Source organism: Vipera berus, assembly GCF_964194415.1.
Source record: "Vipera berus genome assembly, chromosome: 1".
NCBI classification, from domain to species: Eukaryota; Metazoa; Chordata; class Lepidosauria; order Squamata; family Viperidae; genus Vipera; species Vipera berus.
This window is the reverse complement of record NC_138202.1, coordinates 1,385,710-1,398,898: the sequence shown is the minus strand read 5'-3', so window position 1 is coordinate 1,398,898 and position 13,189 is coordinate 1,385,710. Positions and strand designations below refer to the sequence as shown.

The window sequence follows — 13,189 nt, the reverse complement described above, 5'->3', positions numbered from 1 at the left end:
ACCAAAAGTAGACGGAGCACCTCTGGTTTCCTCATATTGCTAAATGGCTGTCCAATACATTGGCATGTTAGGCAGCAAAAATTTATTTCTTGCTCCACGGCCGAGGCTGAATATGCCAGCCTGTCAGACACGGCCAATGATTTGACTTGGTTCAATGAGCTGATAACAAGCATCTGGGCATCTCCTCCTCTGCCCATCCAAATTCTAGAGGACAACACAGCCGCAATTGCAATCTCGGGCGCTTATGCAGTAGGATCTAGGTCTCGCCACATAGACATACGCTATAAAAATGTCAGGCAGCTTGCCAAAGAGGGTTTTATACATGTCGAGCATTGTCACACAACTGACCAGATAGCTGATCTGTTCACCAAACCTGTTCCCATTGACCGGCACAACCTTCTGTGTAAGCGTTTGTGTTTGGCCTTCTGAATGGTTTTATGCATGTCTATGACACCTGCTCGCCCCTCACACACATTCACTGGTCCCTGTCATTGGCTGGCAAGAAGGGGAATTGTCAGATGTTTAGTGCCAGCCATGGCAGTTCCCCAAAAAGGTCATCAGATGGGAGCAAAGAGGCTTCTTTGCTTCCACTGATGAGCCAAGGGTCTCAGACCCCATTGGCAGAGTGTTTTATGGTCAGGGAGGGACCAAGACCCCCCATAAATACCTCTGCACGAGGGGCTGCTCTTTGTCTTAAGGTTCTTTTCCTAGCTTCTAGTCTTTGTTCAGTTATGTTCCAGTTATGCTATGCTAGCTTTCTTTCTTTCTATCTAATCTAACGATGAATAAAGCTTCATATGATTGCATCTCTGCGTGATGCCTTTTCACTTGGAAGCACCTTAACGATCCATCGACCTCAGTGAAACTATTTCACATGGATATAAAACTTCTCACAAGTCTCATTAATCCCACTTGCTCAAAGAAGAAGGGGGCTACGTTGCTAAATCGTGAAGGTGGGAATTGCACATTTGAATCCCGAGTTATCTGTGAGGTGGGGCCTCAATTCTCTTCCTGACTGTCTCTTGATTCAGAGGATGGTGCGAGGCCTGTGTAGAAAAGCATTTTCTGCCCACAATATTTTGTGCTTTCTTTTCCGGCCTCAGAGAATTCATTTAACTAGTTTCCCACTAATGTAGACATTGATTAGGAACTTTGCAGAAGTTTTTAAAAGTGCCAAGGACCCCTTGGCCTCTCTGAAGGGGGTCTCCCAGCCTTTCTCGACCACCTGCCTGATTGAAATTCAACACCCATCGCAAAGGTGCTCTTTCAAGAGACAACTGGACTTTCTTGTTTTTCCTTGAAGACGTTTCGCTCACCCAAGAAGCTTCTTCGGCTCCGACCGGATGGTGGGGAATGGAAGGATTTATATTCTTTGCAGTCATCTGGTCATTAGTACTCTCTCTGAGAGTCACTGAGGCCACTTGGAGGTTTATCTGTGCTCTCAAAAGTGTGGAATTGGAGGTTTGTCTGGGTCCTCAGGGTCCAAGTGGCCTCAACGACTCTCAGAGAGAGTACTAATGAGCAGATGACTGCAAGGAACAAATCCTTCCCTTCCTCGCCATCCAGTCAGAGCTGAAGAAGCTTCTGGGATGAGAAGCGAAACGTCTTCAAAGGAAAAACAAGGAAGTCCGGTTGCCTCGTGGACGAAAAGCACCTTTGGGACAATGGAGGTGGGTGATTGAATAATAACAGATCCCATCTCCACACAAACACACACACACACACACACACACACACACACACACACACACACACACAGTTTGTAAGGTCTGACTTTAACTTTTTATGTTTTAGATTTTATGTAACGGTCAGCTGCCCAGAGATACCCAATGGTAAGATGGGCAGCCGATAAATTGTATAAATAAATAAAGAACTGAACATTTCTCACTCACCCGAACAGGAGTAGCCATCACCGCCGAAGCCTTCCTGGCACGCACAGCGGAAGGAGCCCGGCGTGTTCAGACAGTTGGCGTTGAGGTTGCAGCTGTGCGCCTCGGTGGCACACTCGTCTAGATCTGGAAAGGAGGAAGGAGGAGATGAAAGGGAAAGTCTCACCTGCATAGGCCCACTGCCTGTGGAACTCTCTGACACTGGACCAGCAAATTTGTGGTGAAGCGCTGTCTCTATTTAAGCGAGGCATCACACGACTGCACATGATTTTAGAACCTTTTTTCCCCCCGCCACGGTCATTAAGCGAATCGCTGTGGTTGTTAAATGAGACATTACAGGGCCACAATTTGTGACTTTCCCTGCTGGCTTCCTGTCAGGATAATAATTTAACAGCTAAATAGCTGATGTAAAGATGTAATGTAATGTGGACGATGCAATGATAGGATGACGCAACATTAGGAATGACTCAGCAGGGTCCGTGCCTGTGTCTTTAAGAGGCTGAGCGTAAAAGGGAAGGGTTTTTTTTTTTGCTGGAGTCTTTTTCTCTCTCATCCATTTGACTGCTGTAACTGCTGTGTATTGAAGTTTGCTGAATTCTCACCATGTGTGTGTGTTTTATTTCTAGTGTATATTTGTAGATATAGTGTAATATAAACCACATTTAATTACAAACCACTGTGTACTGCATTTACTCCTGGGTTACCTCAGCACAATAAGACTCTGCATGCTTTGATACTTCCCCATAGATTTGTCTTTTTAAAGTTGTGGGACTTTGTAAGACCCTAGGATGCTGCAACCGTCGTAAATCCCTGAAGGTTGCGAAGCACCCAAACCACGATCACACGAACGCTGCGACGGTCGTAAGTGTGAGGACCAGAAGTAAATGACTTTTTTCCCCAGTGCTGTTTGCAACTTTGAACGGCTGCTAAACAAACCGTTATGAAGTCAAGGACTACCTGTCTTTCCATTTTGAGGGGGTCTGGCTGTGGTTATCCAGCCACGGGTGCAAATCTCACATACGAGTAGTGTCAACTTATGCAATTGAGCCCAAAATCTCTGTTGCTAAGCAAGACTCTCTCTCTTTGTATGTGTAGGTATGTTTATTCTTGTGAGCATGCAGTTCCTCGGGGACACCCAATTTAATTAATTCTCTTTGTGTTTGCAGACCTTATGCTTTGATATGTGGATTAGGTCCGAGTAACTTGTTTGGGGAATTTGAGGATGTTTCTGTGGGTCAGAAGGAAAAAGTAAGTTTTGCCCCATTTTACAACCTTCCTCAGCACATTTGTGAAGCAAATCCCTGCAGTTGTTAAGTTAGCAACCCAGTTGTTAAGTGAATCCGGCTTAAGTCAAGGACGTCCCGTATGGGCTCAGAGACTCTTCTACCCTGCACTATGCGACGAGGCTGGTGAGAAATCGTCCCCCCTCAAGCCAGGCCAGACGGCCGGCACCCTTCCCTGGCCCTGGCCACTCACCGTTGCACTTGAACCCGTCGCCGAGCCAGCCCAGCCGGCATTTACACCTGAAGCTCCCCGGGATGTTGATGCATGAAGCGTGCATGTCACAGTTGTGAGCCCCAATTTCACACTCGTCAATGTCTGGGGGAACAGGAGGAAAAAGTGAGCACGTGGAAAGCTTTGCATTTCGTTTCCCAATTGCAAGGGCGGGCTTTTGGCTGCCCACCTCTGGAAGCCTGAGGGTGAAACAAGAGCCAGCTCCATTACTCAGTTCCTGTCTTTTGATTTCCCACCAGCAAATTCTTTCAATTTTCCTTCATTTATAAGGATTCGCTGACTTTCGTAGCTCCCAGTATACTGAACATAGATAACGAGAGAGCGAGAGAGCTGGCACAATTGATGCCGAGCACAAAGAGTCAGGACTACATGTTAAGTGACCCTTCAAAAAGGATTTATTGCTCAAGACTGTGGGTAAGGTCCTGCCTCAGCTAATCCTCCCAAGAAAGCAGAACTCTTGAAACCGGCATTGTTTCAAAAGGAACTTTTCTTGAGAGGCAATGAAAGCAGAAAGGCAAGGCAAGATCTGAATATTTCCTGCACAAAATGTTACATTAAACCCCTCTCTTCGAACCCCGGCCCAACCCACGCCCAGCCAATCCACAGGGGTGAAGTTGTTATGGGAACTGGAAGGTGAAAGAGCGATGAGGCGCTGTTCCCAGCGTTGCATCCTCTTCCCAGCGGTGCAGAGGTAAGGCAGATGGCGCCAGGCACATGCCTCCCTCCCTTTTACACACCCAAAGAGGTATACCAAAGGTTGAGAGAACAAAGCACACAATCCCGGAGCCCACAACGTCCCCCCTCCCAAAAGAGTAAAGTCTCCCCCCTCCCAACAAAAATGGCAGCGTCCCGAGAATGACTCGACAGGCCTGACATTATGTAGAAGAATCTAGTGTAGGGGGGGTGTCTCCAAATCTGGGCAACTTTGAAGACCTGTGGACTTCAATTCCCAGAATTCCTCAGCCAGCTATGCTGGGAGCTGAAGCACACGAATCTTAAAAGCCGATCAAGTCGAGAGTTTTAAAGTCTGGAACTCCACAAGTCTTAAAAGTTGACAAGTTTGGAGAGCCCCTGATCTAGCCCATTAAGCTTCAATACTCAATTGACACCAGATAAGGATCAATGAAATGCAAGGGGCTTTGGACCTGGACCACTTATGACAACCTAACAATTCTAGGCTAATGACTTGCTTGACACCGCCCCCACCAACTCTGCCTGCTGTTCTCCTAGACTGAACGGCCCCCCTACCTGTGCATCCTGTAGTTCCCTTCTTGACAAAGTAGCCCAGCTGGCAGTGGCAGATGAAGGATCCCTTGGTGTTCTCACATTCGCCATGCAGGCAGATGTTGGGGTTCAGGTCACACTCGTTCACATCTGGGGGAGGACAAGGCTTTGTTTAGACACCTCTTCTGCAGTGGCCATGACTGTCGGCTTGGGAGGAGGCTGAACTTAGAGACAGACTGAGCATCCCAGTTTGATCCAGGTGGGCTGGGAACACACTCACAAAACACTCACAAACACGCCTGTGCGCGCACACACTCACACACAAACACTGGCATCAATTTTGCTGGCCTTTTACGCCACTCTTTTTTCATCCAAATAGTGAAATAACAGAGTTGGAAGGGACCTTGGAGGTCTTCTAGTCCAACCCTGCTCAAGCAGGAAACCCTATACCAGGGGTCTTCAAACTTGGCCCTTTTATGACTAGTGGATTTCAACTCCCAGAATTCCTCACCCAGGCACGCTGGCTGAGGAATTCTGGGAGTTGAAGCCCACAAGTCATAAAAGGGCCAGGTTTGAAGTCCCCTGCCCTATACCATTTCAGACAAACGGTTGGCCAATGTCCTCTTACAAACCTCCAGTGTTGGCGCACCCACAACCTCTGGAGGCAGGTTGTTCCACTGACTAATTGTCCTCCCTTGTTAGGAAATTTCTCTTTAATTCCAGGTTGCTTCTCTCCTCGATCAGTTTCCATCTGTTGCTTTGTGTCCTGCCTTCAGGTGCTTTGGAGAATAGCTTGACTCCCTCTTCTTTGGGGCAGCCCCTGAGATACTGGAAGGCTGCTATCCTGTCCCCCCTCGTCCTTCTCTTCATTAAACTAGACAGACCCAATTCCAGCAACCGTTCTTCGTATGTTTTATCCTCCAGTCCCCTGATCATCTTTGTTGCTCTTCTCTGTACTTTTTCTAGTCTCAACATCTTGTTTACATCGTGGTGACCAAAACCAGATGCCGTATTCCAAGTGTGGCCTTACCAAGGCCTTGTAAAGTGGTATTAACACTTCATGTGATCTTGATTCTCTCTCTCTCTCTCTCTCTCTCTCTCTCTCTCTCTCTCTCTCTCTCTCTCTCACTCACACACACACACACACACACACACACACACACACACACACACCTTTAAACACTGGCAACGATTTCACTGGCCTTTTGCACAACTCTTTCTCATCTCCTGGGTGGGAAACAAAAAAACCCACCCAGGGGCAAATTTGCAGAAGGATTTATTGCACCCTTCCCTCTGGGACCGCCTGCAGCCCCCCTGTGCCCCCTCATCCTCCTCAGTCCCAAGGAAAGGCGTGAAGGGGTCTCTCGGGGAGGGGAGGCTGCAGGGAACCAGCTGCTTGCAATTAGTGCAGGTTCGAGTCCCACCAGGCTCAAGGTTGACTCAGCCTTCCATCCTTCCCAGGTAGGTAAAATGAGGACCCAGATTGTTGGGGGGGCAATAAAAGCTGACTTTGTAATAATGCCGCTTGGGGGTGTGTGTGAAAGCCCTAACGAGCAGGCATATACATAGAATGAAGGCTATTGCTAAGCACATTGATTTGTGCTTCTTAGATTGTAAGCCGCCCTGAGTCTTCGGAGAAGGGCGGGATATAAATGGGATAAAAAAAACAAACCCGGGGGTGTCACCCAAAGCAACCAGAACCTCCGTTTGTCCTCTTTCACGTCTGCCTCTAACAACCACATCCGTTCCAAATCTCCTTCGAGATAACATAGGGAGTCGTTCTCAAATGCCCCCAAGATGAGGTAGAGAAACGGAAGCTTCTTTGGCTCTGTGTGTGTGTGTGTGTGTGTGTGTGTGTGTGTGTGTGTGTGTGTAGACCAGCTGAGACACCCCAAGGCCAGACTGATGGTACCAGTCAATCGGACTCAGCAAAAGAACGCTTTCCTTTATTTTATTTTATTTTCTTGGAATTTATTAGCCGGCACACAGCGCTGGGTCTTTGCAAGCCTTCTCCTTGCCTTTCCCGAGAGCCCTGAGGACTAGAAACCTGGGCTAGGAAGCAGGGAATAGAGCTGCCAGAAACATCTCCAGATGTTGTTCCGGGAAGGGGTCCCCTCCCCGCTCAGAGAAGGGCGGATAATGTGGTGGGAGGCAGCCAGGATCGTCTTACCAATGCAGGTTTTCATGTCCAGGGAGGCCATGAAGCCGTCGAAGCAGAGACAGCGGTATTCCCCGGGGATGTTGGTGCACTGCCCGCCATCGCAGATATCGGGGCTGTCCTCACATTCATCAATATCTGGGGAGGGAGGGAGGGGAAGGGGTTAAGATGCAAGTCGCTAGGCGTTGGCTTGCTTTCCTGATCTCCTCCTAAACCACCCCGTCCCTTCATTTCATTTGGATCCCTCCTTTTCCCTTCCGGTCCCCAGGCGCCCCGGAGGTTCAGGGCCCTGCAGGAGGGGCCACGAGGTGGGCCTGGCTCAAGATAGCCAGAGTGGGGGGGGAGCTTTTGCTAGGCTGATTGCAAAATTCGCCTTCTCCTCTTCCTCTTTTTCCTTCCATCGCCCTGACTCCTTCCTTCTTTCTTTCCTTCCTGTTTTTCCATTCCCCCCTTCCTTTCCATTTCCTTCCTTCCCTTTTTCCATTCTCTCCCTCCCTCCCTTTGCATCTTTCTTTTCTTCTTTCTTTCTTTCTTTCTTTCTTTCTTTCTTTCTTTCTTTCTTTCTTTCTTTCTTTCTTTCTTTCTTTCTTTTTTTCCTTCCTTCCTTCCTTCCTTCCTTCCTTCCTTCCTTCCTTCCTTCCTTCCTTCCTTCCTTCCTTCCTTCCTTCCTTCCTTCCTTCCTTCCCATTTCCTTCCTCACCACTCCTTTCTTGTTCTCTCCCTTCTCCTTCTCCTTCTCCCTCCCTCCCTTTACCTTAAGTACAATAAGCCAGCCAGCCAGCCCCTCGTCCATAATACTCCATTCCAGCTAGATGCTCTGCTTAACGTTTCTTGGGCTAGTGAGGGTACTGATGTAGATGGTCCCTCAGGGAGCTTCTATGGTTGAGGGAGGATTAGAATCTGGGTCTCTCCGCTGCTACTCCAGCCTCTTCCCCACTGGACACCCCCCCCCAGCCGTTGGGCTGAGAGGGAGAGAGCGCCCTTCAGGCCCCACCAGGAGCTTCCGTGGCTAAGGGTGGGTCAGAATCCGCCCTCTGCAGAACCGGCTGATGCCCCTCTCAAAGGGAAGCAAGGGGGTCCCGGGACCCCCACGCGGCCACTCACCCACGCAGGACCGCTTATCCGGCATCAGTGCGTAGCCTTGCCCACAGCTGCACTCGTAGCTGCCCTCCGCGTTGGCGCAGTGGGTGTCGCAGCCGCCGTTCATGATGGTGCACTCGTCTATGTCTGCGGGGGAGGCCGCCGGGAGCCGGGACAGACAAGGGGCACGGTTTGTGAAAAGAAGGAGGGCGGGATGCAGATAAAAGAAGGCAAAAGAAAACAATCAAATAAAATGATAGGACAATAAAAAATAATAATAATACGATGTAGTGCATGATAATAATAAAAATAAAATAAAACAATAAATAATAAATGTTAATGTGATGTGATATGATAATGAAAAATAATAATAAAATAAAATAATGAAATGAAATGAAAAATAATAAAATAAAATAATAAAATGAAATGAAAAATAATAAAATAAAATAAAATAACAATACATAATAATAAAAATAATAAAATAAAATAGTGATACCATATAATAGAATAATAAAATGAAATGAAATGAATAACAATAATAAAATAAAATAATAAAATGAAATGAAAAATAATAAAATAAAATAATAAAATAAAATAATGATACATAAAAAAATAAAATAAAATAGTGATACCATATAGTAAAATAAAATAATAAAATAAAATGAAATGAATAACAATAATAAAATAAAATAACAAAATGAAATTGAAAAATAATAAAATAATAAAATGAAATAACGATACATAATAATAAAAATAATAAAATAAAATAAAATAGTGATACCATATAATAAAATAAAATAAACTCATAAAATAAAATGAAATGAATAATAATAATAAAATAAACTAATAAAATAAACTAATGAAATGAAAAATAATAAACTAATAAAATGAAATGAAAAATAAAAATACAATACAATACAATACAATAATAGTTTGGAACAGTTCCCACCCTGCAACGATATCTATAACACCCTCTCACATCCCCCTCTGTCTATTCAAGGTCCTTGGAAAGGACTTGATAGGCAGATAAAAATCCCACATCCAGCCTGACAACCTGGCCGGCTGCGGGAGGAATAAATAAAGCAATAAAATTCTGGGAGGCAACAAGGCAGCCTGGGGGGAGGGGACGGTCTCATGGATATAATCACTGTAGATAGTCCTTGACTTACCACCTCAACTGATCCCAGAATAATGGTCATGAAATGGTGGCTGTCGTTAAGCAAGGCAGCCCATGCAATCCCTGCTCTCCCCACGGCAGTCATTATGCAGGGCGTGGGGTGGCTTGGGGTACAGGGAAGGCCTTGGGTTGCTGACTCCATGGTCGTAAGTCGGGAACCCCGAGAGAAACATGCCACAAAGCCTGAAGCGCCCCCGATCAGATCCCCAAGTTTTTCCTCCTCCTCCCCCACACCGAATCTGCCCTGCCCCCCCTTGGTAATTCCCCGGGGGGTCTTCCCGGCCCGTCCTTTCCTGCCCCTCTAGAAAGACCGAGACCCTTCCAATTTGACCGTGTGCCTCTGATCCTCGGGGGCCGGTCAGCACCTCCTCCTCAGCACTGGATTTTGGAAAGCTGCGGAGGATTTCCCCACCCATTTTGGGGGGTGAGGTTGGGGGTGGGGGGGCGCGTGCCCTGGACCTTGTGAAACGAGAAAGACGGGAAGCAGGAGACTCACCGACGCAGCCCTGCCGGTCTAGGGTGGCCTGGTACCCAGAGTCACACGCACACTGGTAAGTGCCAATGACGTTCACGCAGCGCCCGTTCCGGCACAGGCTGTCACTGAGGGAGCACTCGTTGATATCTGCGAAAGCGGAGGTGCAAGAGATGGTCCCGTCATGCCGAGAGAGCAGATCCTCTTTGGCCACGACCGCGGGGCCAGGGCCGAGGGTCTGCACCCCACCCGCACCAAGAGGGATGCGGACATGTGCCGGTTCCCTCTCTTTTCTCTCCTCTTCTGCTTTAACACGGCCACCAGCAAAGGAGCTGCTTAAAAATAAGTGGGGCCCTGGCGGTGTTTTTCTTGCAGACGTTTCATAACCTAACTAGGGAACATTATCAGTACTAGAAGGGAGTGGGGTTTACAAGGAGGAGGACGTGGTGGTGGTGGTGGAGGAAGAGGAAGAAGAAAAAGACTGTGGGGTCCTTGGTGCTCTCTGAGCTTGGTGATTTCCTTCCAGATGTTTCATGACCCAACTAGGGAACATCATCAGTGCTAGAAGGCAGTGGAGTTTGTGGAGGGGGAGGAGGAGGAGGAGGAGGAGGAGGAGGAGGAGAAGGAGGAGGAGCACTGTGGAGTCCTGGTGCTCTCTGAGGTTGGTGGTTTCCTTGCAGACGTTTCATGACCCAACTAGGGAACACCATCAGTGCTAGAAGGGGGAGGGGGGGGTTGCCTCTCTGTTTACACACAGTGGCGTGCCCTCTCAGTGTGGCTGTAGGCATCCTTGATGATACCCTGTTTAAGCTGGGCATTAAACTGGGCAAATAACTGGGCACTGATGCCTATGACTCATTCTGGAACGGGATCATCTATCTAGATCAGGCTCTGGGTCCTTCCAGCCCAACCTTCGGTGTCCCATAGGGGGCTCCTGGCCCAAGTGGGGAGGGCCAGAACCCTTCGTTGCTGCTGTGTCCTCCCCCACGCCAGCACCCAGGATTCCACGGAAGCCCCTAAGATCCTGAAAGTGGCGAAGAGTGGAATTTTCGCCATTGAGAATGAGCTGTTCTACTCACCCACACAGACGCTGCCCTCGGCCGTCAGCTCATGCCCCGGAGGGCAAAGGCACTCAAAGGAGCCCTCGGTGTTGACACAGACCCCTCCCCGGCACAGGAGAGGGTCTCGCTCACATTCATCGATATCTGGAAGATTAAAAAGCCCAGCTGAGTTGGGAAACTAGCGGAAGAGTTGACCGTGGAGCTTCGCAGTCCTCCAGGTCACGGTTGTCCCAGAGGTGCGTTTTCACGTGGCAGCTGGACTTTCTTGTTCTTCTCTGAAGACGTTTCGCTTCTCATCCAAGAAGCTTCTTCGGCTCTGACTGGATGGTGGAGAAAGAGAAGGATTTATACTCCTTGCAGACAGCTGGTCATTTGCCTTCTTTCGGAGGGTCGTTGAGGCCCCTTGGAGGTTTCTCTGTGTCCTCTGGGTCACCTGAGTTGTGCAAATGGGTGTGGAGTCTTCTTGGTCGTTTCTTTTGTAGCCAAGGAGGCTCCACACCCATTTGCACCCCTCAGGTGACCCCGAGGACACAGACAAAGCTCCGAGTGGCCTCAACGGCTCTTTAAAAGGAGGCAAATGACCAGCTGTCTGCGAGGAGTGTGAATCCTTCCACTCCCCACCATCCGGTTAAAGCAGAAGAAGCTTCTGGGATGAGAAGCGAAGTGTCTTCAAAGGAAAAACAGGGAAGTCCAGTTGCCTCCTGAAAAAAGCCCCTTTGGGACAGCTGAAGAGTTATATCTCCTACAGGTAATCCTTGCTTAGTGACCGTTCACTTAAAAACTGTTCTAAGTTACAACAGACATCCCCAGGGTCATTTATTTACATTTTGGGCCCTTGGCGACCCACTCACATTTATGGCTGTTGGCAGTGTCCAGTGGCCTCTTCGTCAGGGTTTTCTGCATTTTTTGTCAATTTTTGGCAATTACCTCTGAAGTCCCCAATGAAGAAATCGGTTTCATTTAACAACGATTGCATTTGCTTAACAGTTGTGTTGTTCTCTTAACAACTGCAGCACACGTTTAAGGTCGCAAAATCGGATGATGACCTGCTTAACAACTGCCATAAGTCACCACCATAACTCCAAGCTCAATTGCAGTCATAAGTCAAGGATTACCTGTACTAAGCTAGAGGGCCAGCTTGGTGCAGCGGTTAAGATGCTGGCCTAGAATGCAGGAGACGGGGAGTTCTAGTCCCACCTTAGCCATGAAAGCCAGATGGGTGACTTTGGGCCAATCACCAGGAGACGGGGAGTTCTAGTCCCACCTTAGCCATGAAAGCCAGATGGGTGACTTTGGGCCAATCACCAGGAGACGGGGAGTTCTAGTCCCACCTTAGACATGAAAGCCAGATGGGTGACTTTGGGCCAATAACCAGGCGACGGCAAGTTCTAGTCCCGCCTTAGGCCTGAAAGCCAGCTGGGTGGCTTTGGGCCAGTTGTTCTTTCTCATCCCAACCCACCTCATAGGGTTGTTGTGGGGAAAATATGAGGAGGAAGGAATATTAGACATGGTCACCACCTTCGCTTATTTATAAAAATTATCTATGTGGCCTTTGAAGTCGAAAACGACCGGATGGCACCTAATCAATCAATCAAAGATTGAACAAAAGGAGCCCAAAGCTGCACGCAGCCATCACACACCAAGCATTTGCATAAGAATGACACAACAGCCAAGCGATTGGAAAGGGTCAATCCACTTTCCAGCACCTAAGAGAGACTCAAAAGAGCATGGAAACTCTGGCGCCATGTTCTTAATTTCCCAGCCACATCAACATCATCATCATCATCATCATCATCATCATCATCATCATCATACTCTTTCAGCTTCTTCCCTCAAGATGACCCTATAGGGCAGGCACGTCAAATTGCTGGCCCGCGGGCCGGATGCATCACACCGAAACCGCACCCACCCCATTGCCGGCAACAGGGAAAAAGTCACAATATGTTGTCCGACGTCATATGACGTCGCGAGTTTGACATGCCTGCTATAGGGCATTGCACACCAAAACAACAAGCACTAGTACTTTTCCCCCCCATGCCATCACTGCTAAACAACTAATTCCTACAACACTGTCAAAGTGTTGTAAAGCTGTAAAGCTGTATTACTATGTTTTTCCTATTGCCTATTCTATTCTATTCTATTCTATTCCATTCCATTCCATTCTGTTCTGTTCCGTTCCGTTCCGTTCCATTCCATTCCATTATTCTATTCTATTCTGTTGTTGTTGTTGTTAGCTGCGAAGTCGTGTCCGACCCATCGCGACCCCATGGACAATGTTCCTCCAGGCCTTCCTGTCCCCTTCCATCTTCTGGAGTCCCTTTAAGCTCACGCCTCCTGCTTCAGTGACTCCATCCAGCCACCTCATTCTCTGTCGTCCCCTTCTTCTCTTGCCCTCAACCTTTCCCAGCATTAGGCTCTTCTCCAGTGAGTCCTTCCTTCTCATTAGGTGGCCAAAGTATTTGAGTTTTAGCTTCAGGATCTGGCCTTCTAAAGAGCAGTCAGGGTTGATCTCCTCTAGGACTGACTGGTTTGATCGCCTTGCAGTCCAAGGGACTCACAGGAGTCTTCTCCAGCACCAGAGTTCAAAGGCCTCAATTCTTTGGCGCTTGGCCT

General features: G+C 48.1%; 2 protein-coding genes across 2 annotated transcripts in view; both read right to left on the bottom strand.

Moving 5' to 3' along the window:
• LOC308677033 (nicotinamide riboside kinase 2-like) overlaps positions 1-9,977 on the bottom strand; it is an 828,951-nt gene extending 818,974 nt beyond the window's left edge. Inside the window, exon 1 of the mRNA XM_081343158.1 lies at positions 9,903-9,977. The gene's annotated coding sequence lies outside the window, so the exon portion shown is untranslated. The remainder of the gene's footprint in view (positions 1-9,902) is intronic.
• FBN3 (fibrillin 3) overlaps positions 1-13,189 on the bottom strand; it is a gene marked incomplete at both ends in the record, with an annotated part of 201,276 nt that overhangs the window by 62,739 nt on the left and 125,348 nt on the right. The window contains 7 exons of the mRNA XM_081314809.1: positions 1,893-2,015; positions 3,366-3,488; positions 4,653-4,778; positions 6,799-6,924; positions 7,891-8,013; positions 9,540-9,665; positions 10,595-10,720. Of these exons, the coding sequence (XP_081170935.1) occupies positions 1,893-2,015; positions 3,366-3,488; positions 4,653-4,778; positions 6,799-6,924; positions 7,891-8,013; positions 9,540-9,665; positions 10,595-10,720 (873 nt within the window). The remainder of the gene's footprint in view (positions 1-1,892; positions 2,016-3,365; positions 3,489-4,652; positions 4,779-6,798; positions 6,925-7,890; positions 8,014-9,539; positions 9,666-10,594; positions 10,721-13,189) is intronic.